The sequence below is a fragment of the Pempheris klunzingeri genome, chromosome 8 (genome assembly GCF_042242105.1).
Source record: "Pempheris klunzingeri isolate RE-2024b chromosome 8, fPemKlu1.hap1, whole genome shotgun sequence".
In the NCBI taxonomy this organism is placed as follows: domain Eukaryota; kingdom Metazoa; phylum Chordata; class Actinopteri; order Acropomatiformes; family Pempheridae; genus Pempheris; species Pempheris klunzingeri.
In genome coordinates, this window is record NC_092019.1 from 5,690,542 (window position 1) to 5,714,327 (window position 23,786).

Consider the following 23,786-nt stretch of genomic DNA (forward strand, 5'->3'; position numbering starts at 1 on the left):
TACTGTTCATTTAGACACCAGCATGTCAGCTTGATAAATAATGTGTCTCGAAGAGGACGGAACGGCGCCACAGAGATCAAACCCACAGTGGCAAAGTCTGAGTGACTCTACAATGACACACACTCGCCTTGTACCAACAACACAGCCATAAAAAGTAGGATAATGATGTCACCATTAAAAATCATTACTGTGGTGTGTCATATCCGATCATCAATCATCTCATCCTAAAAGTATTTACAATCCCTGGCTCACCACTTGTGCTTGTGTGATGTCCTGGGTACCTGGCTGGCCTTTTTAAGGTTGAAAACTCAAAGTCTTGTCTTAAGGGACAACAGTGTTTTCTTTTTTTTGGAAGGGAAAATGAGGAGTTGATAATCAGAAGGGCTCTTTCAGTGTCAGGGTCTTTCATCTAGGCGGCTTCAACACAGAACATCGATTCTCCCTTGGTGCCATTTGCTACCATCTCATCCATGAACTATTTATTTTTAGCTTTATGGCTCCTCTGTTGCTCAGCACAAAGCCAGCTCATAGGACATTCAGACATCAGGACGTCCACAGCTGCTAAAATACGGTTTTTAATACAGGTTTCTTTAGCATTAGAAACCTCTGCTTTTTGCTTTCAAACTAGATATTTGAAAGCTTAACCTGACCTATGACAGCTGCTGGCTTTGTATCAAGTAGCTGCTCTGGGAGTTCTTGTATCAGGAGCTCAGCCAATCAATATGGGTAAAAATATCTGGTGTTCAATGAAGTAAACATCGACGTTGCCAGGTGGTGGGTGGATTTTGGCACCAAATGTGGTGTAATAATAATAATAATAATATGATTAAAGGTTGACTTTTAAGCTTAATTAACCACTTTATCTACACAAATGAGTAATATTAGCAACACAACTAGCTTCATACGTCATTTAACCATCAAGGCGCCACTAAAACGACACACGTACATGTGACTACACCAAACTGAGAGATGCAGTCATTGATCGTACTGTAAGGGGAGCTATCTCTAACTCAATTAAGTAGCAGAGGACAGGAGACATGCAAATGTGACCCACTGGTAAAGACCTGTTATTGACACATTGACAGTGGGATGAGGGAGGGAGGGAAACAGAAGGAGAGCGCAGTCCCAATCAGGATCATAGACACCGATGTCAGGTGCACCCTATCTTCTTATCCACCAGATCAATAATACCCATTATTCATCTCAAACTGGGGATGAATAATTAAGCTCCTTCCTCTTAAGGTGTCATCCGTCCTTTTGAGCAGAAGGATAGAGGAAGGCCATGGCAGCCATCTTGAGAGTGACTGACATCTAGCTAATGGTCACCTTGTTGAACAGGAGAGGACGCACAGATTCAACAAGGGCAGTTGGCTGGACAGCCTATGACTAATAGCTCCATTAAAGAGTCTGCTGGCATCTTGGTGAGAACATTAAGTATAGAACGTAAGTGCAAATCTATGAGTGTTATTGCAAAAGGTCAACCAAGGAAAAAAGATGCAATGTCAGAGCTACGACTCCTTGGTCAGAGTGTTAAACATCAGCTGTGACGGGTGTTGGCTGTCACAGTTTTATGTAGGACCTGCTCTTGCCCTGACGCCACCTCAGATTCTCAATGCCAAATGAGAAAATGAGTCAAAGAAAAAAAAATGAGAAAACTCGAGTAAAAGAGAAATCATAATCAACACAATGAACCGACTGTGTCGTCATCAAACTGGAAATAAAACTCAACAGCGTACAGTTTAATCGCCCATAACGTCATATGAAAGCAGCTATCGCTCCTCATTTTATACTGAATGATGAAGCCCAGCTTTAGCATGACAGTTGCTATGGTGACTTTGTCATTACAATCCTAATGGCATGTGTATTGTGTGCAACTACACCCTTGTTGATCATTTGCAGACCTAAATTTAGACCCTTTTAAAGTGATGGGGGAGAAAGTCACACCATCGTGTCCTTTTCAAGGGGACACAAGTTTGCTGTCTCACTTTCAAGCTCTGATGGATCTCTCTTTGTGCCATGGCCCTCAAGGCTTTCATAGCCCTTCCACTAATTCACCAACATATATATATATATAGGGACCCAATGACACACGCAAAGCAAAAAGAGATTCACTATGACTTCAAAATATCAAAGCTGTGGCAATATTGGAGTCAGGGTTTTCTGGGAAGGGGTCAAATCTGCCTATGGCTTTATCCAACGTAGACAATACACAAACAGTGAAGTGCTATGAAACATTAAATGATATGAGAACTGAATTTTAGGAAATGAAAATATCATAGAGATGGAAAAATAGGGTTAGAAAGTACTCTCCTTTCATCAGGTGCACTACTGACTAATATTTTAGTCAACCTCAAATTTAATCTCTATCTAGAAAACAAAACAAATTTAATGTAGGTCACGTAGTGAAAACTAAATTACTGGGATACCTGAAATTACTTTGACATTACTCTAATAGTTTTATCCAAAGAGGTACTATTTTTAGTGATGACTGCCATGCAGATTTTCACTCATATGAGAATAATATGTATGACAAGTATGTAAGTATGACAATAACGCTGAGGTAATCTATATTGATCCTGTTGGCAGCTCTCAGTGTCACCTTTGGATGCTGAGCTAATGTCAGCTCAAATTTCAGTGTGATGTAATGTGATGTACTTAAACTATAGCTGAGGGATTCTAGCTATTGTTTAATATCCACTACATGTACGGGGCTGGAAAATGTTTATTGAGCAACAGACTAACCACTCCTTTTTTTGACACCAAAAACATGAAATCCTCACTATCTTTTTTTCAATATCAAAACAATACAAAGTGGCATTTCAGTCCCTAAAAATGTGAGTGATTCTACCCTGCAAGACTGCCAGATAACAGCAGAGTCATTTTGTAGTTTGGCTAACTAACAAATGTTCATACAGCTTATAAAGTCTAAAAATGAGAAGCCTGCTAGCAGCGTTGATCCTGCCCTTGATTTTATGGGTACAGCTGGGTGCAGGGAGGTTGTTTTGACGGGACATTTTATGTTTCCCAATAACATGGTGTGGCTCAAACCCTGGCTGAGGGCTGATTTGACTAGAGATGTCACCTCGCTTGTTAACAGAATGTGTTAAAAGTCATTCATCACCTCTGGCCGGCAATACATTCCACAAAATTAAAGATAAGAATATTTTACCTCTCTAGCTTTTTTCTTTTCCCTTTGGTTAACTTTAAGGAGAAGACTCACTGGCTCCAGCGTGTGCAGTAGCTTAAAGGTTTGGCTAAATGTAACAGTGAGATGTTGACATCTGGGCCATGTATCAGTCGGCCCTTCTACCCGTCCAGCTACCCATCCATCAGTCTCCGCCTCCTCCACATGCGTTCCCCTCTACCCCGTCCTCCAGCCCTTTTAACTTTGCCATCCACACGCCCCTCCAATCCCATCATTTCTCCATCATCCACCGACTTGTTCTTCTACTCCCAGACAGGGAGCTGTGAAAGAGCTGAAGCAGTGGGATCTCCTCTTCTACCCAGCGGTGAATAATGCAATCAGAGTGACTGATTGTCAGGAGGGTGCGGAGTTAAGATTGCCGCAGATGTGTGTGTCTCTTTCTGTGAACGCACACACACCTGGCACACAGCGTATGACTCATCTAATGTCCGCAAGTCCTCTAATGCCCACAGTGCTTCCTCTCAGCCCAGTAGAAATCCATTCAGCCAGCAGACTGAGAGACCAAGGCTCATTATCAGCTTCTATCTTTTTTACATCTTGCAGAATCATGACACATCTGGATCACACTGTAGATCATATACTACAATAGAATAGCATTTACAAAGCATGTAAAACTGAACATTAACTGTGTGTAGACATGTTATCAGTCAGGTGTTTTGGTACTGACCAAAGCATGTCTGTGGCACTAAACTGCCAAGTAGAAAGCTGGCATTGAATACTTGCTCAGATTCGTAGAGTTGTTTACTTATTCTTTGATCGGATATTTGCTGATATAAATCATGCTTTTGCCATTTTCAGACGCTTTCATTGAGAGAGTTCCTCCTTGTGTTTCGACAGCACTTGACATTCTCAGAGATTTTGTCCTTTTTTGCTCTTTTGTTCTGCAGAACTGAATGAAGTTCAAAACTAATAGTAGACAGCCATCCTAGCAGCCAGCTCAGTCTTCTAAGTGACTTGGCTTGGGAACCATTGGGTGACCTGTCAATATCGAGAGTGGACTGGTAGCTGGTGAGGTGGCAGTTCACCCCTAGGGCACTGCTGATGTGCCCTTTAGCAACTGACTGGTTTTGACTGAGTTTTGCAGGTATTTGGTAATAAAGCAAAACATTGGTCAAACTATTACAGACGTCTGGACCAACTTTCATGGTAATTCATCCAATATTTGTTGAGACGTTTCATGTATAACCACAAATTCCATCCTTGTGGCGGCACTAGTGGAGCAGTGTGGGGGTCACCAAAGTCTTAAGAATTCATCCTCTGGGAACCATGAATGCCTGCACAAACTCTCACCATCATCCATCCTGATAGATCAGTCTGAACCAAAATGTTGGACCAAACGACTGACTGACTCACACTGCCATCCCTAGAGCCAAGCCGATAGCATGAATAAGTATTTCAAATGACACCGAGAACACGTTGGAAAAGTGAATGCACATTTTAGAGCAAATGACTACAACCACTGTTTTACTGAAACCCACTTGAACACACAGAGTTCAGTATAATGCTATCTGACTGTTCATGTTTTGGGCCACAATGACTATATCATGAATGCTGACATCTTCTTTCTTTCTTTCTTCCCCAGCCTACAAACTGGAATCCAGACAGTCCTTCCACTAAAAACTGCTCTCTAGTGTCACTATACAAAATGTAATGAGAGCTTTGCTGTGCCAGTTCTGCTGAGAGCACTGCAATAGACTGAAACAGAGTGTGGGTAGGGAGGTTCAGGCCAAAAAATTAAACATGACTCACACATTAAAGAATAACTCCAGTGCATCACAGCATTGATGTTATCTTTGTGGTTTTCTGAGATCTTGGAATATGGTAACAAAACAAAAAAAAACAGGGGTGAAGTAAGAAAAGCGATCAGGCTGTAGTTTTTGAGGACATTATGTGTCTCTATTTACAAGCATCCTACATCCTAGAAGCGTCCTAGAATCCTTTATGGGGTCCTGATCAGACAAGTCTGAAACAAACCTCTAGAGTTATCCTGTAATATTTGGACTAACAGTATAACTACCCAAACTAGTCTGTTGTAAACATCCTTTACAGTTTAAACAACAACTCCCTGGTTTAACCTACTGTAAATGTACAGCTTTTTGTCTTTACCCACATTTTTGTCTTGTTTTTTTTGTCTGCTTGTTTGTTGTTTGTGTTCATGGTGGTGGTCACTTTTACTCGCTTCTATCTATCTATCTATCTATCTATCTATCTATCTATCTATCTATCCATCTCTAGCTTTCCTGTGTGTGCCTGTGTGGGTGTGCTTTCACTTTCGCCCCAAAATAATCTGCCCGAGCTGTAATGTTACAACCTATTTGATCATCTGACTGCTTGTCTTTCTTGCCAAATCTGACTGTTTTTATGATGCCACCGTGTCACAAGATCAGCTACACTTACCTTGGATTGTTTGCAATGTGCATCGTTTTCATAACCGATGGCCAGAGGCATGACACTGAAAATATGTGTGCATGGCTTCCCTTCCCGTCTGGATGTCTGCCAGCAAACAAGCACCTTACTACAACAGGTGTGTGTTTTCTCTCGGTTTTAGAGCGACAAAATTAACACTTAAGTTGTAATACCCTGGAAATGTATCTTGTACCTGTATCTTGACCGGCTATTTGCTAGTCAAGACACCCTGTGGATCTCCAGAGTTCAGGTAAAATCCAAAATAGCCTCCCAACTGGAGCATCTATGTCCATGTTGTGATAAATCGTGCCTGGAGATAAATCTGTGTGGCCTGCAATGTCTCAGTTCTTCATTTTGTTTGACTTTGACTGGCCGTCCTCTCACCCAGTCAGTGGGAAGAGAAAGCCCCTCCTCTCAGTGTGGCTCACCTCTGTCTGCGTCTTTTCTGTCTCCTCATCTATCTCTGTTGTTCCCACAGACTTCAAACACTTTTTTTAATTGGATGCAGGTCAGCCAATAGCTGGACTTAGCTGAATGGACTGCCGTTATCAGTGTCTAGGCAGATGGGTTGCAGCTGCTCAGGTTATTTCTCAATACGAAAAAAAAGGGAGGCTGTGTGTGAGGTAGAGGGGTGAGGGAGAGGGAGGGAGATTGTATTGATAAGGCAGCGTAAGAGGAAGCCCTCCTTTTTCCTGTGGGTGCCAGGCGATAGATTATGAACTTATCTGCTGGAGAGTGAAATAAGGAAACATCGCCGGCCATCCCCCCGGCACAGGAGATGAGTTTAAGATAAAGCTGCTTCTCAATCACTGGGACACTGGCAACCATGTGTCTGTCACAGTGTAAGGGAGGCTTGGTTATAGCGCCTTTAACACTTTCAGCGGCCCGAAGCCTGCTCGCTATGTGCTGCAGCAGCATGTCAGGCAACAGGATACAATCATTGGCAGTACTCCATCCATCCATCACACCAGCAGCAATCTAGTTGGGGGGGGTAATAGGGAGGAAGGAGCAACAGAGAGATGGCTGGCAAGAACAGGATTGGTATGCTATATGATTGAGATATTAATGTTTTTTCTTCCAAACTAAATACTAAATCTCTCCCCATTTTTCTTTACTACCAGCATTTCTGTCCATCTTGCTGACTTGTTGTGGCCCTTCTGCTCATATCAGGACCATGACACAGTGCTCTGGCTCTGACAAATATCCTGTTGTAGGGGTTTAGGTTGTTCAAGCCCCGGTGAGATAAACAAGGGCCTTGTCAATCAGCAAGTCTTGGATGACTGACAGGTTGGGGAGGCAGTGGATGTGGAGGTGGCATCGGCGTTGCTGAGGTGTTGGGAGAATGGGGAACGGGAGCCAATCACAGTGAAACCTACAGCAGCTCCTGGAGCGAGGGGCAACAGCCGGAGAAACCCCGATGGCAGGATAATCGGCACAAAGGGAAACGAAAAGAGAGGAGTTTGTGAGAAGAAACTGGGATGTCAGTGAGAGACCACAAACCTTGCTCCCCCTCCCTCACTCCATCAGTTCCTTTCCTCTCTCCTTCCTCCCTTCATCTCTTCCTCTCCTTTCAGCAGACAGGCAGACAGCCGGAGCTGAGCCACAGCAAACCCACTCCTCACTGTTGCCACGGACAGAGAGGCAAGGAAAAGCAGTCTGACTGCAGCTGGATTTGAGGGTCATTTGAAGAACACAACCAGGCAAAGCAAAGACGGGCTCCATTTTCAGCTCACACCAGGGAACCAGAGCCCTCTCTCTCTCTCTCTCTCTCTCTCTCTCGCTCTCTCTCCTCTCACTCTCTCAATCACCTCACCCCCCTCCTCCCTTCTCCTAAACAAGAGCTAAATCAATAGAAATGACAACGCAGTTGGAAGGTCATTCACGAGCACAGCAAGCTCTGTGGTGGAATGCTCTCCAATACGTGGCACAGAGACGAATGGAAAAACAAACACACATCCTGCCAGCACTCCTGCTCTGATCCAGCTTGAAGAAACATATGAGGCTGCTCAAATTCATCTATCTATACCTATACATAGGTATAGACCTATACATCAACATGCAAAATGGAGCTGAGTGTTGTGCTGCTACACGGGGAGCCTTTAACAGAGGATACATTGTTTCCGTACGCTCTCTATCAGCTACCCTGCACGTCTGCATATGCACACACACACTGTCCTCTTTAAGTAAACACTTTGAGAATGAGGTACACGTGTTACACTGGCAAAATCCACAAAATGCTTCTCCCCCTCACTAATGAGCTACCAAGCATGGGCAGACACGGTGCCTTCACAACACACAAACACAACAGCTACAGCTAGAATATTATTGGAGCTAGTCAGAGCTACGGAGACCATCAGCAGCAGACACACACAGAAGCAGCAGCAGCAGCAGCAGCAGCAGCACGGGAGCAGAAAAGCGACAAAAACACATAACGACATTAACACAGACAGAGCGGACTTGCTGGTGCGTTACTCACAGAATATTCGATGGTCCCTTTGGGTCTCTGGAACGACATGCGCCTCCCATCCTTCTTCTCTGGAGTCTTCTTCTGGCCGGTATCTGAAAGCAAGCGAGGCAAGGTACGCATTACATTCATGTTCCTCTCTCCCCAGCTTGTCACAAGCTGCCGTTTCCCAGCCCCGTGGGTAGACAGCTCATTCGTCAACAGTGAGCGAGCCAGCCAGCCAGCCAGCGATGTGAGCTGTGAGCGCTGGACCACTTTCTCTCTCTCTCCCTCCCTCTCTTTCCTTCTCGCTCTGCTTCTACCCTCCTGGCCTCGCTCTCCCTCTATCACACTGTCCTCTCTCTCTGTCTCTCTCTCTCTCGCTCGCTCTTCCTTCCTCCTCGCCCACCATACTGCTCAGTGACAGCCGTTGAAACCACTTCACCTTGCATTCCTCCCCCTGTTGCCTCTTACAGCAGACAGAGTGCAGGCTGACTTCCATCGGGGCACCACCGCTCTGGATGCGAGCCCGATGGGAGAGGAGGAAGATGGATTCGGTTAGGAAGCGGTGGGGTGCTACAGCTGGAGATGGGGAAAGAAGAAAGTGGGGGCTGAACCAGAAGGTTGATGGAGGAGATGGGAGGGTTCAGTGCTGCTACGTATTGGGTGGGTAACAGGGGGATGTAGCATGGGGAAGTGGCAGCTGAATAACAGCGTGGAGGTGTGGTAGCTCCAGATGTTTTTAGGCATTTTCAAAAGGAATATTCAGAATAAAAAAAGGTCCTGGAAGGCTTGGAAGGTACTAGAACAGATAGGAAGGTGCAGATACAGAGGTGACAATCCAGGGTGTGTTGTTGGCTGAATTAAGGCAGACAATAAAGAATAAGAGGAAGACACTGCTGGCATCTCTACCAAGTATACGATTGGTAGAGATGGCTGATTTTGGGGGTGCACAAGACAAATAATAAAAAGTGTTAATGGTGACTGAAAATGATGGAAGAAAGCATGCGTAGAAGCTGGGGGGCTGGGTGAAGTTGGGAGAAAGCACGGAGATGAAGGCAAGAGGGTGGATGGAATATTGAAACAAGTAGATGAAAGCAAAAGATAGGATGGGAGATGAAAGAAAGTGGAGGGCGACTCTTGGGAATGAAGGAATGATCTGGAAAAGGGGCTGACTCTGGTCTTTGACTTGAACAAGGAGCAAATGGGCTTGAGGAATAATCTACAAGGCTTTGTTGGTCTGAGGTGCAGAGTGCAAGGGCCAAGAAAGGAGCTGATTGGAGGAGGTCACCGAGTTTGGGTGGAGGATTTATGTTGGACATACGTTGACCCGGTGCCCTCAAATGCTTCCCTTAAATGCCTCTCTTTTGTAGGTGTTGCACACGACCAATGCGTCCCTTTATTATTGTCTTTCTCATCAGGCATCTCAGATAGCTCAAAACATGAGTCATCCACCAATGTTGCTATTTCGGGGTTTCAGGACTGCCTGGTAGAAAGTGAGAAGGGAGGGGAAGTCAGAGCTGCTTCAGGTGTAAATATCAGTCTCGTAAAGATGATACTGTAGGTGGCGTTCATGAAATATAGGCATGGGTTGAAATATATATGGATGTAATACTGCTGCTGTCAAACAAGGCTACATGCTGTCTATGATTTTGTTTGTTATCATTTATTCATTTCTTGGTTTTAAAGGCTGCATTTAGGCAAACTGATCCACTTGGAGGAAATAGTGGGTCTAGGAGTTGTGAGGTAGAAACCTTCACAGGTCCGCTCTGTCCTGTAGTACCGAAACCAAACCAAGGGCTCGTCCAGATTTTACTGAGCCTAAGAGGATAGGTGGGGTCTTGTTTTACTGTCTTGGGTCTGCATATGTCCAACACCTGAATGGATCCGAACGTAGTCACCAACAGCTTTGTGATGTATTACATCATAATCACTGCAGAAGAAAATATTTCAGGAAATCCCATGTAAAATATCTTTTTTATTTGATTCTCAGACATTCATTATCTTCTGTCTCCATATGGCCCCGTTGGCTTATGAATTTTATTTTCGGTGCAGGAGATGAAAACAGTTTAATTATTTCTATGAATTACTCTATGAGGCATATAATGCATATTTCTGGAATCCGTTTCAATTATCTTACATTCGTTCTTCGGACATTAATATCATATTGCTGCTCTCCTTGACCATGACTTGTTAAGTAATAGCTCATCATGCTTATAGCTTTGTCTTCTCTCAGTTCAGGTCAACTGCAGTTTGGATTGGCTCCATTTATCATCACGTCTGTCTGGATTGGGTCCAACAGTGCTTAGGTTCCATTTGGATCGGGTCCCTCATTTTTGAAAATTAATTCATGCATGTCTAGTTTAGGTAGTTTTTTTTTTGCTAGTTTGTTTTTGATCAAACATTTTGGACCCATGAGCACCTCTAGAGCAAAGAGAGATTTTCTCTTCTCAGATTCTTGATTCATTCAACAAACCTATCCAACAATCCAAGATATTCAAAAAGCAAAAAACAAGCATTAGAGATTAAAGAAGAGTTTACAATGATAAGCACAATTCTGTGTAGAAGAAGTTAACTTTTTCTCATTTCCATTACGGTGATCATCATGTGACCCATTAGATATGGACCCCCCGGTAGGGAACCATTGTGTTCAACACTCAACCATTGTTGAATGTGAATGCAAAAAGCACTGCCCCCCCATTTGCTCAGCATAATCACATCATTAAGAATCTTGTATCAAATGTTTTTTGTTTGTACCGTCTTCGAAAAGGACCAATAGTCACCACCAGATTATTTGGACTTAATTCAGTGTTGAGACATTCTCTCGGACGCACTACTATTTGACTTTGTCGAGACTGCCGAACTAGGATAGCGTCTAAAATAACCTGAAGAACTACAAGAACCTTTGATTAAGAGTTGAAAATGAACACAATGGCTGCACAAACTGTGGGCGTGTGCCAAATCAATTATTCAGCATCCAAATGAAAACCTTGGAAGGATGATTACTTTCAGTGTGAGAACTCAAATTGGAGCTGGGGGTTGTGGATGATTGCGTTTTAGTTGCTATTCAGAGGCAACACATCATAACTGTGATTCCTGTTATGAAATATAATCCACTGCGTCTCTGTTTAATTGCAGGTCATGCCAGCGAAGCAGACTGCATGTAACCTGACTCGGTTAGTAAACAGTGGAGGTGTTGATCTGCTTTGTGAGCTGCACAATTGCAAGGACAACAAAGATGCGTACAGTGTTTTGCTTTTGTTGTAGCTTGAAGTGCTTGTGAACAGCTATAAGCACTAAACTGGGGCCGGCTGATCACAGTCAGGTTTAAGAAAAAATCAGATTCCCGAATAACACAGAATGAGAGTTGTAGGAGACAGTAACAGTGAGCTACGAAGAGCAGGACAGACAGAGAGGGAGAGCGAAGGAGAATAAGAGATATGCATTAGCAGCTGCAGGGGTGTTTGCACATGGTGAGCCAGTGATTGGTCTAAAATTAAACCTCACCATGGATGGTGGCAAAAGAAATGGGCATTTTATTCACACTCCAGACACACAGCGGAGCTCAGCACCAGGGCATCTTCAGTAACAAAAGCCCTGGTTTCATCCCACTCCACAGGAAACCAGAAGCATCTGTTGTTGACTCTAAATAAGCACTGCTTCTATAGAAGGATTTTTAAGTCCACAAATCATCACCTGTTTGTTTGGATGTATTGGAATTTTGATTTTCAGTCAAGAATGTTTTTGCCATCAATATACACCAGATAGTATTTCAACTTTGATTTTTCCTGTTCTGATACATAGGTTTTGCTTTTTTTTACCAGAACAGTAACACATTGCATGTCATGCTTGTGACAGCAGGATAATCACACGCTCAAAACAGCAGAATCTGGCTGCACTGACAAATCATGAAGAAACGGGCGTGTGGCCACTGCCTGTCTACAGAGGTGAGCCGAGGTCGCTAGTTATCCAATTTGTTGTTCAACCAAGTAAAACAACAATTGCCACAGTGTAGGCCATTTTACAGTTGTCTTTCCCATAAAGAACATTTTACTTGGCTCATTAATGTGCTGAATTACTATTACACTGGGTCAGCTGTGAGAGAAGCTGTGTGACTCGCTGACACTGAATGGAGCTTCTTGTGTGTCGGGAAAAACAAAGGCTGCCTCTCACCAGTCTGGGATGTAAACAGTCACAAGTAGTCATGCCTGTCTTTACAAAAAAAATGCGTGACAATGGATCCCATCCCACTGCCTCATGGCAACTCAAGCCTGCAGACAGGAGCACAGCAGGCATCACTGTGAACTTTTGCTCAACCTGCACTACAAATAATCCCAATTACAAAATATGCCAGTGACTCTGAGTCCTGTGGCAGGTTTGACTCTCACCTCTTTTGCAGCTCTGTGGTTTAATATGTCTATGTGGGGATCTGTGACATGAAAACTGTGATAAACCCCCTGCTGCGTGACATGTTTCTGAAATGCTTCTAGGAGAGGAATAACATTTCAAAAATATATTAAAAACACAGTTTTCTCTTTAATAAAGAGAGAAGAGAAAAAGAAGTCCTTCAACAGGTGTACATCTATCACAACATGCAGCCGTCCTCAGAAGGTCTCTCTCTGTCCTTATTCAGCAAGTATTAGGCAGTTGCACACTGAGGATGTCTTGCAAGGACATCACTATGAACAGCTTGTGCAGAGTGAAGCGACTCTTTACATACCTGCCATTCATGGATGTCCTCAGTGATTAAAACTAAACTAAAAAGAAAATAAAAACATGTAATGTGTCTCCATTAAAGAAGTTATGTAAACCATAGGCAGTTTTTACACTTAACAAACCCAACAACTGCCAAGGAAATGCAATGAATCTGGAAAATTCTCGACAAGGAATGAATGCAAATGCTGGTGTACTTCAAACGTGCTGTGTTCTGTACCAATGCAATCTGTTGAGTATGAATCACGGCTGCTAAATATATAGTTCCCCTCACTTTGTACACAGCCATAACAAACTGAAGCAGGCAGGGAATTCGAGAGTCAACAACTATCTGACTAACATTCCCTCATGGTCTGATAGAATACACAAGCAGCCAATTTCCCTCTGCTCCCTTGTTTTCACTGCCTGCTGGCTACACAGCCCTCCCCAGATGTTATTTTTAGAAAACCCTAAACAGTAGGGGAAGCAAGAGCTCTGCACCACAGCCACACTGAACAGGTGCTGTGCAGGACTAGTTAGAGTTGGAGACTTTCCTCAAAAGTTTGAGGGAGGGCGGACAGAGTCAGTGGCGCAGCAGTTTGTTGTACACATGGCTTGGACACAATAACAGAAATACCTGTGAAATATAATGCAATAGGCCTGCAACCCTTTTGTGAAGCTTAGAATAGTCACTGTTTGTTAAAACTGCGTCTCAGAGTTGCTGATTCAACTCCATGGTTCATGTTTGAGGATATTTGCATCCTATTGTATTAAGTTTACTGCTAAAAATTACCTGAAATAATAGATAAGGTAAGATAAGAAAATGGGCATTGATAACAATGTTCTGCTGGACCATTGTAGGCGATGTTGCAAGTCAATGAACAAAACCTATTATTGCTCATAAACCAAAGTAAAGAGACCATAAATGTCTGAACCAAATTTTATGGCAATCAATGTGTCCGACAGACAGACAGACAGATACAGACAGACAGATACAGACAGACAGACTCTGAGCTTCTGTTGGCAGAAAAATCAGCAATTAAAAATCACTTTCATCATATTCGCTTTCAAGAACTTCCAACTTCTCTAATTCTTAAACTTAAAACTACAAATCAATGAAGTGATTAATTAGTTGGGGGACTACTTCTTTTGTCCATTTCCTTGTGTATAAGACTATGTATGTATCATGTGCTTTTGCTGTTACATTGCCACTAACAGAATGAGGGAGCTTAACTGGGGGGATTCTGGACATAAATACACATTAAGTAAGTTTTGACCTCAACATCTAAAGACAATAAATGAATCGAACAACATCAAAACCCTCTGGCACAGTTTGATAGCCTGTAATAGACACATTACAGAAAAACTTTCTGGCTACTTAAGTCAGAAATCCAATATGAACGTTGGGTAAAGAGATAATAAGGCTGTTTCACAACACAAAACAATATTGCTTTGCCATTTGCTTTTCTGCCTTGAGAGCAAAATGTGTTGTGATACAAGCTCCTCACTTGCGGCAACATTGTCACATTCTGAGTGTATGAAAGTTGAGGAAGAGGAGGTGAGGAGGAGGACTAGGTGAGGGTTTAGTGGGTTTCAAAGCCAAGGGTGTCTGCACCATGTAGGATAACTGATGGGTCATTTAGTATTTATCATAATCATGCAGCCAAACTCATATAAAGCCTCAAAGAGTGAAAGCTCAGTTAGTTACTGTTGTTTTAAGAAACACAAGTATAACGCAGGAAAAAAAAAAAAAAAAAAATACTGTGAATGCTCTTTTCCTGACAGGTGGGCGACGGTCTAATAGAGATAGATGGAGAGTCGTTACTTCTAACATGAAGTCAAGAGCCTGTGAAAAAAGACTGATCAGCCGGCGTACCGACAGAAATGCTTACTCAAATAAAACAGGAGTAAAAAGCGCTGACTATCACACACAAGTGACAAGTTCCAGCTTTAAACCTGAGCTGGTGGTGCCGTTATCTTAACACCAAGTCGTTAAATGGACAACTTTATTACAGAGAAGAGGGGCTGCAACTTGCATGGACTTCTTTCTCAATGTGCAAAAGGAAATCATCCATTATGAATCCCGAGCTACTGTATGTTATTATATGCACGTTATTATCTACCATGAGTCAAGCCTTAATGTAGTTTGATTCAAGGAGCTGAGAGGCCAAGTTCACTGAATTGTGTGTGTGGAGTCTTTCTGGTGCCAGCGACCCGTGTGACTTCAAGTTTGGCTGCAAACAAAAGATCAGCCAGACGCACACAGTCCTCATTTATTGATAGTGAAACATGCAAATGGCTTGTCTTGTTTATAGCTATTATAAAATGTGCATTTGTGAATTGAATCATGGCAGGAGGAAAAACAGCCCACACACAAATGCAGTGAAGTTCAAACATGACAAGCAGTTTGCAAATGCAGGTTGGACACTGCATACGTATACATGTACATGTGTGACAACATCCAAATATGTTTTTGAAGTACTTTTAAATTCATATATTTCTGGATTTCTACTTCATTTATTTAAAACTGTTAGTATGTGCATCAGAAATACATTTGTGGGCCCTTCTTCTTTATATGTGCATTTTTTTTTCATTTATACACACAATAAATATTTTTGTGTGCACTGAAAACTTTTGTTGAGTCACTTATGTATAAATCACAAAATACATCTGCGAAGCCTTCTGTGCACATTCACTCATCTTTAGAGATCTGATTCCATAATACCATCGCTGACTTACCAATAAAGCTCCGCTGGTTTCCATAACGCTTTTTTTTTTTAAAAACAATTTTGTTGACTCCGACCTGCAGGAAAGTAATTACACTTATGAATCCTCTAATTACTTCTCTCATTGTAAGTTGCGGGAAGATAAAGGCAATATATCATACCAACAACAGCAAATGTCAGCTTTCTTAATCAACAGTCCCATTGTCTCAAAAGACTTATGAATACCGCTGAACAGAGAAAAAGTGCCAACAGCACCGTATCAAGAAACAGACCATTACTGCTGTGTAACTCCACTGTGGTGCTAGCATAAGCTGTAGACTTTCCATTGTAATGAATATACAGTACATGGGTCTAGTGGAGCTGTCATTTTAAACACAGAGAACACAGTGTGACAGGCAACATCCTTTTGCCAACACTCTCAGTACCACTCAGCTCTATATTACACTGCCAGCCTCCACAGACCAGCCTATACACCACTCAGCTTTTACGGGAAACTTCGCTGAATTGCACTTTTGTGTGTGTGTGTGTGTGTGTGTGTGTGTGTGTCCGAGCTAGAACAGGAGGCACTGGATCTGCCCTGTCCTCTCATTAACACTCTCCCCACGTCGGCTAATCACACTCCCGTTGTGTTGCTGATAATGTGGCTTAAATTCTTTACACTGCGAGATGATTCTGCTTCCACATTCTCAACATTAAAAGCCAGACGCTGGTCTGAACCGAGGTGTGTTTATGCTAACACACACACACACACACACACACACACACACACACACTCATTTCAATTAATATTCTGACGGTGTGTACATGACTGTTTCCATAGTGACGAACCTGGTGCAGACTGAAAGGCAAAAGGTGTTATTAAAGAAAAATAAGACCTGTCTGCATTACGCAGTAGTAGTTTCAGCTTGTGGGATAATTACTAAAATCATATTGTTCTGAATGAAAGAGAGAAGCACTTAAGCTGCCGCACTGTAATCTTAATGCTAAAGATGACATAACCAGCTGTTCTATAGAGGTTGTGAGCTAATGTATTAATTATCAATTCCTACTGGTTGGTTCCCTTACATTTGAATTATTAAGTAATATGAGCGTAAACCGCTGAGCTAGGACAGGGTATCGAACCTTTGTGGTACTCCCTAACATGTATCCATAGCAACAGGTTACAAAGACGACCTAATGCCAGATGGCCGACATTAAATGTCTGCTGAGATTCAGGAACTTTTGTTTGATGTAAATCCTCAAAATATACATAACATTTACATTCTCTTTCATCAGACAGTCCCTGGATGCTTGTGCTGAGAGTTTGTCTTCTCTTGTTGAATTAAACAGAAGTCTACAGCCATGCTAGTTTTATCTAGTGACGCTTTGAGCTACACGCTAATGTCAACTAGCTAACATGGTGATATTTAGCAGGTTTAATGATGATCACCACCTTAGTTTAGCTGTCACTGTGACTCGACCCCTGATCAGCAGAAAGAAATACTGGACCACCTTGGTTTCGTGTGTTAGCATCCATAATTAGCGCTACAGAGTTTCCATTAGTAGAGCCGAGCCTGATGGGAAATGCCTCTAGATGCAATTGGATAGACCTGCAACAGGCGACGTTACCAAATCCTGCCAGAAGTACAGCAAACACATCTTTGTTATTAACAAAAGTATTCAGTGACAGTTGTTTGTCCTTCTTTTGCAGAAAAGTATACCGTCAGGCTGGTGTAATACTGATTTAATAACGGATTCAAAAGAATGTCCAACATCAGCGGCAGCCACAGTAGTTTATGAAAACGCCTCAATGGTGAATCGTATCAAACCCGCCACATTTTAGATAAACAGCTGTGATTGATCTGCTGAGAATCTGAATGGGAGGGTGACCAGACGTATCTGCCAGAGATCTGAAGCTCAGAAAATCACACTGGCACTAGGAAACATTTCAATTGTTACCAGCCCTACCGTGAATACTTGGGTAGATTAATCTATTAATCTTTTAATAGAATAAATAAGTCAGATTAATGGTTTATGGCAACAATTGCTGATTGCTGCCCACAAATATACATCCACACAGGGACATAGCGATGGAATACCATGCATGCCTATGAGCCAAAATAAGACTGTACTTCTCACTAACTCAGTGAAAGCACTTTGATCCACAGTTCATGCAGCTGAAAACAGGAGGTCCGGCTTGAGCTCCAGACCTCCCGTCCTCATCTTCCTCCTCCTCCTCTTCCTCTCAGCTGTCACATGGATTCAGTTTCCAGGCTCACTAATCACACTGTGATTCCTCCAACCTTTAGCGTTAAGGTTATTGCACTTGGAGCAATATTTCTTTGCAAGTCAAAGTTGGGGGTGGGAGGCTGTGTGTGTGTGTTGGGGGAGGCGGGGTGAGGTAAAGGGGGGCATGATGAATGGTATGGCTGAAGTCTAACTCTGCATCGGCTGGATCGATGGCGATGATACATATACATAATGTACACTCACTGTAGCTTCCACAACAACTACGTGATTCATCTTCACCATGACAGTAATGCAACTCTGTGACTCAACTGATGTGTGATGATGTGCAAAAGGGCATTAATGACCAGCGTCCATTCATCATTATTATGTAATCACACTTAATTAGCACTTAATATGGGATTTGGATGACCTCAGGAGAAAACTCTTGGTAGAAGGCAGATGGTAGAAAATGGAGCAGGGTTGGCATGAGCCTGCTTTCTGTCGTCCACCTTTGTGATTTAAAAAAAACAACAACACATCTTTCTCGGTTTATGCCACCCTTTGGAGCCCCGGCGCTCTGCATCTCAACAGCAACACTAACCTCTCAGGTTAGGGCTCCAATCAATAGCAGGAGAAGTGATGAGCTCAGCTGGGAGAAACACAAACTCTGCATTATCAGATCTTTTTTATTGAGCCAAAAGCAAATGTTCCTGTTCAGGAGTCAAGATTTGAATAGGATACTGTACAGGATCAGCCAAATAGAGGTATGGGGAGTAAAACACTGAAGGACACTGTGGTAATAGTCATATATTTCTGTGTGTCAGAGGTAATAACTTCAAAGACAGATTATGCACCTAAAGAAGAAATAACTCACTATTCCTAGTTGAACTTTTCTGCTACAGCCTTACTTGGTCCAGTCTGATCAGAAGCTAATATCAGCTGCACTGAATTAAACAAACAAGACATAACATGTTAACTAGAGAGCTTTACTGGTGCTATTCTAACCCTCAGCACAGAGCCAGGGTCGCTCTTTCCAGTCAAGCTAAGCTTACTGGCTGCTACTTAATGAGAATCGTGTAGACCTTTTCAACTAGTGCTCTGCAAAAGCAAAAAAAATATATTTCCCAAAAGGTCAAAGTATTCCTTAAAGGTGTGCCTGATAATTTACTGAGGGGTCATTTCTGCTGAATTTTACTGATAATACACTAAATAAGGTGAATGCAGGACTTTAAATTGTAAGTAAGTACTTTTACATTGCAGTATTGTTACTTATACTAAAGTAAAAGATCTGAAAACATCTCCCACACGCTGCATATGAAGACAATCAGCAATGTGATAGAATACTGCTCAAAGTGTCTAACCACAGCCTGTAATGGCCAACCAGACAGGGGCTGTATCACTAACACAGACAGCTTGCTTTCCGTTTACTCAGACAGGTCCGCTGAGATCAAGAGCAAAAAATTAAGACAGCGTCTCCGCGTATCCATCTGCATGACTAACTATCACACATAGGAGGGGTGAGACTTGACAACTTGATGAACAGTCTCTCTCCTTAGCAATAAAATGAAACTCAGCTTCCAAACAGTTTTAGTGTGGGCTGTTTATCCTTTACAATACAGCAAGCTTAGAGCAAGAGGAGGCACAAAAGACTAATGTCTCCAATGGGGGGAAAAGAAAGAAGGATTTCCCTCAACTTCCCTTTTCCTTTAGATGACGTGTGGTAAGGAGTGAGAATCACACATATAAGATCAGGGGGAATCTCCGTCAAACATTCGCAGACAGGGTAACGATCGTCCTTCCTCTTTAACTATGTGTGAGCGGTTGGTAAATGTCTGCAAAGAATATGTGCAAAATGGCATATAACCATAGGAACCGACAATGAGTGGTTACTTTGGTGATCATTGCAAAACACACCATTTATACAACCAGAATTGATCCTAATGGTCGACTGCAGCAGTTAAACTGCAGGATGAATGAGTTTACAGAGGTTAAAGCCCTCAGGGGAAAAAAAAAGAAAAACTGTACATTTGCACATCTTAGTTATGCCTTGTGAATACTTGTATCGCTTAGTAACTTAATGTGAGCAGGTCCATCTTGTATACAAATAACCTGCGATCACTATGAGCCACACTGGTTAGACTAAATACACTTACTTGAAGCAGAGTCCTGGTCTCTGGTCTGATAAACCTGCTTTACTAACCAGTCTTTGTAGAAGCGTCAGCTCAAGGAAGGTTTTTCGAGAGATTCACTCGCCTCAGAGCAATTATGGTGCTCACAAGTTCTACGTTTTTCACAATGACAAATGATATCAGCAGGTGTTCCCTGACCGCCTGCTGGAGAGTGACACAATCATCTGTACACTTGATCAAAGGCCTCCTCACATTTGGCTCCTCACTGATGAGCTTATAGAAGATGGAGAAACCCTCCCGCTTGCAGCCAGTGAATGGAAGAGCTGCTTTCCCTGTCACAATTAACAGATGATCAGGAAGTTTGCAAGCCATAAACCTAAAACCCACCTTCAACGTCACACGGATGCTCAAAGTCTAAGGTTTTATTTTCCTGATGTTTTTAGTAGGGAAATTATTGCCACAGGTGTGGAGTCCTTGAATATGTTGACTGCACATTTCCAGACGCTGAGAGCTCAGCGTCTGGCTCAGCTGGAGTGATGAAGATGCAAAGGCACTCAGAGCAGGTCATAATTACCTTCCCTTAAACGTCAAATGTACTCAGCACTTGTGCTCGTCATCTGGCCTCTTTGAAACATCTGCTCTTGAAAATAACTGATCTTGGAAATGGCAATCACGACGTGTACAGCGCCTCTCAGCTTATTAGCCACATGTATGACTAATCGAAATCCTTTCAGGCCTACAGTACCACCCCGTTACGTGTCTCGTCATCTGTCCCAGTCTGTCCTCCTTCCTCGTCATAAAGACCTAAATTTGGCGCTACCGAGCTCAGTCTGTCTCTCTCTATTTTCATCTGGACTTGTTTTTATTTCCACGCAGACCTCTTCTCTAGTTTTCCTCATAGCCCATGCATCATCCTGTTAGTAGGACAGACTGTCAACATTTTGGTGACAAAGTCCTTGGAGAAAGATACAGTATCAGTGCAGCCGTTGATACTGTTTTCTCTTGAATTACAGGCCAGCTTGTGTAGACAAAGCACCCTTGAGAAGTCAGGGAGCGGCCATTAGTTCAGACACTGAACACAAGTGCTAAGCAGGTGTACTATGCTGCGGTCCGGTGATCCCACTGGGACTCCTGCCACTTAAGTTCCCTTGACAGAGCCATAACGGATCCCAGGAGGGTCTCATAATAGCATGCAGGGCGAGTGACGTGCTGATACACACTGCTCAAGGACTTTTTAGAAATTAAGGTGATTAAAATCACCGATTACAGTACTGAGGGCATCAGCAGATTGCACTTTCTGAATCATCCTGATAATTGCAGCAGAGTTGGTGTCAGCCTTGAGGTGAACGTGAACAGTGACAAATCAGTGAACGCCCTCAGGGACAGAGAGAACTTAGATATGCATAGAGGAGTTCAATGTCGGGAGGACAAACCTGCTCTTACACTGTGGCACTGGTGAATCATCTGCTACTAATATATGGCCGCATGAGCTATTTATGTGATATTGTGGCCACTGCAACAGTTTGTCCAGAGTTGAGCTCATGCTGGGTCAGTGGTGCTTTTAAACATGACAAAATGTGTGTATTCCAGCACCAGTAACACCAATCCACAACAGCTACAAGCTACATGATGTAGAGCAAGACAAACTACTTTTCCAGGCAATATTCCTTCCAGCGTAGTCCAATGGCACCTTCACCTCCACCTTTTCTACAGTGGGGAATCCAAGAGCAGTAGGTGGGACTCCACCAAAAGGGTTGAAAAACAATTAACAGGACAGGAAAGCAGATAAATAATTTATTTAACTAATCTTTTTTTCCTTGTTAAGTGGAGGATGTTTACATGGAGTTTTACCTCCTTAGGTCTCCAAAAATGTACCAAATTGCTTTATGGATTATTTGCTCATAACCCAAACATGCATGCAGCCATGCATGGTTGGTCTTAAATGGAGATTGCTATACTTGAAGAGGTCACAGGCCAAAAGGTTGGTAATCAGTGTCCCAGAACAACTGTGAGCTGTGATCTATAATAAACTGCTCAGAAGCTGCACAGCTGACTGTGACTTTGCACATTTTTAGCTCAATATAGATTAAATTGGAAGATCTGGTAAAAAAAAAAAAAAGAGGGAGAAATTGACATTTATGTGCACTTTCCAAAAATAATTGGGATTTACTTCTTCGTTTGCTACCAAGTCTTCTCTGCTCATCACAGATTTGATCAATACAAGCTGAAACTTCACGGCAATGCTCCGACTCGAAATCTGAAATCTGTGGAGCTCCGTCCTTCTAGTTCCTTCACGGACTTCTATAATCAAATCAGATTAGAAAAAGCACATTACAAGCATACACACTACTGTATCTGTTCAACCGCTGACATCTCTCAGGACATCCAGGAAAAAGTCATAAGATGATGATTACAGCTGAGACCGGATGATCGGAGGATGATCTGCAGGAGCACGCTGTGCTGTGGCATGCCTTTCAATGCCTGCAGTTACGACAAGTCTGCATTTACAGTAGATACCTTAAATCTTGCCGCCGTGCCTCTAATGGTGCCTTTTAATCTCTCAACACTTTTGTCTCCTTGCAGGTAAGCCTGCAACAGTTTGCAGTCAATCTCTGCAAAGCTGTTCATCTCAGTCACTACTGCATCTGCGATTTAAACCAACACGTGACAAAGCTGTGTGATGTTAATAGTAACTACACAGAAGATGTCAAACAGCCTTCACAGTTGTAATTCATCATGGTCCAAGCAGCTGAAAAAACAACAACAACTGCATCTTCTGCTTTTCCCCGTCAAGATGGAGCGACTTCCCAGTCCCAGTGACCACCCCAGTGACCTCGGACTTTGACACGCATTCCAGATAAAGCTCAGCTCAGGGCTGTCTCACTGTGAAATCAGAAAGGGCTTGAAGGCTCCCTCCAAGTCTTTTCAAGCACTTTATGCAAACTTTTAAGCAGTCCGCTTGAGTTACTTGCCCACAATTAATGGAAATCTGATGCTACAGCTGGAGATGACCGTTATAAAAGCCATTGAACGTGCACGCATATAATTACTGTGACCAAGTCTTTCTATTAAGGCAAGATCCTGTTTGAGTTTTCATCTCTTTTAATCAAACAAAATAAAATCTAAGCTCAAAAGTTCCATTTACTAGCTTTTCGGATCTTTCAACCACATTCAAGCTGAAACTATTAATTTACAGAGAATTTATCAGGAAATATCTTGATAATTAATTAATTGTTTAAGTGATTACGCAGAAAGACCCAACATAACCTAGTGTCAGTTTTATAACTGAAGATGTGCCCCTCTTCTTTGCCTTGTTTCAAGCTGAATATCTATTTGGTCTGACAAAGCAAGCGATCTGAAGACGTCATCTTGTGGTCAACATTTTTTTGCCATTTTCTGACCTTTTAAAGACCAAACGATTCATTGATTTAGGGAGAAACTTACTGGCAGATGAATCAATTATGGAAATAATCACGAGTTGCTGCCCTAGGCCACATTTCACAGCCTCAGTTCAGGAGACGGAGCCCACTCAGGTGTCGTCACATGACTTGTAGATGTAGAACTTCGGTCATGTGATAGCAAGTGAACGTATGTGGGGGTGAGATCACAAGTTGGATGTGAATGGCCTCTTTGATTTTCTTGGGCAAAAATGTGGCTAATAATACATACAGACTTTTATTCAGGAATAGAGCAACAAACAGTTTTATTAAGCTACATCTGAAATATGAGCTTCACACTTTACTGGCCACAGAAATGCCTCTGCCCCAGGTAATGTGAACTCACAGAGTGCTGCTCCATTGTTCATACAGAATTTGGAGCCCAGACAGGTACTCTGGTATGTGAGCATCACACTGGTGATGTCAAACTCTGTTGTTTCGGGGTTAGCGTGGACGGTGTGACTGGGCCCTTTAGTGCTCAACTTGTCAGTGCTGTGCCCACCCATGGCTGACTCGCTGCCTCTGTGCCCACCCTCGTCT

The 23,786-nt window shown here is 42.7% G+C and overlaps 1 protein-coding gene across 3 annotated transcripts in view; it reads right to left on the reverse strand.

Moving 5' to 3' along the window:
• Nucleotides 1-23,786, reverse strand: part of oxr1a (oxidation resistance 1a) — a 66,151-nt gene that overhangs the window by 40,641 nt on the left and 1,724 nt on the right. For all 3 annotated transcript variants that reach the window (XM_070834696.1, XM_070834697.1, XM_070834695.1), the window contains exon 2: nucleotides 8,088-8,170. In XM_070834696.1, the coding sequence (XP_070690797.1) occupies nucleotides 8,088-8,170 (83 nt within the window). The remainder of the gene's footprint in view (nucleotides 1-8,087; nucleotides 8,171-23,786) is intronic.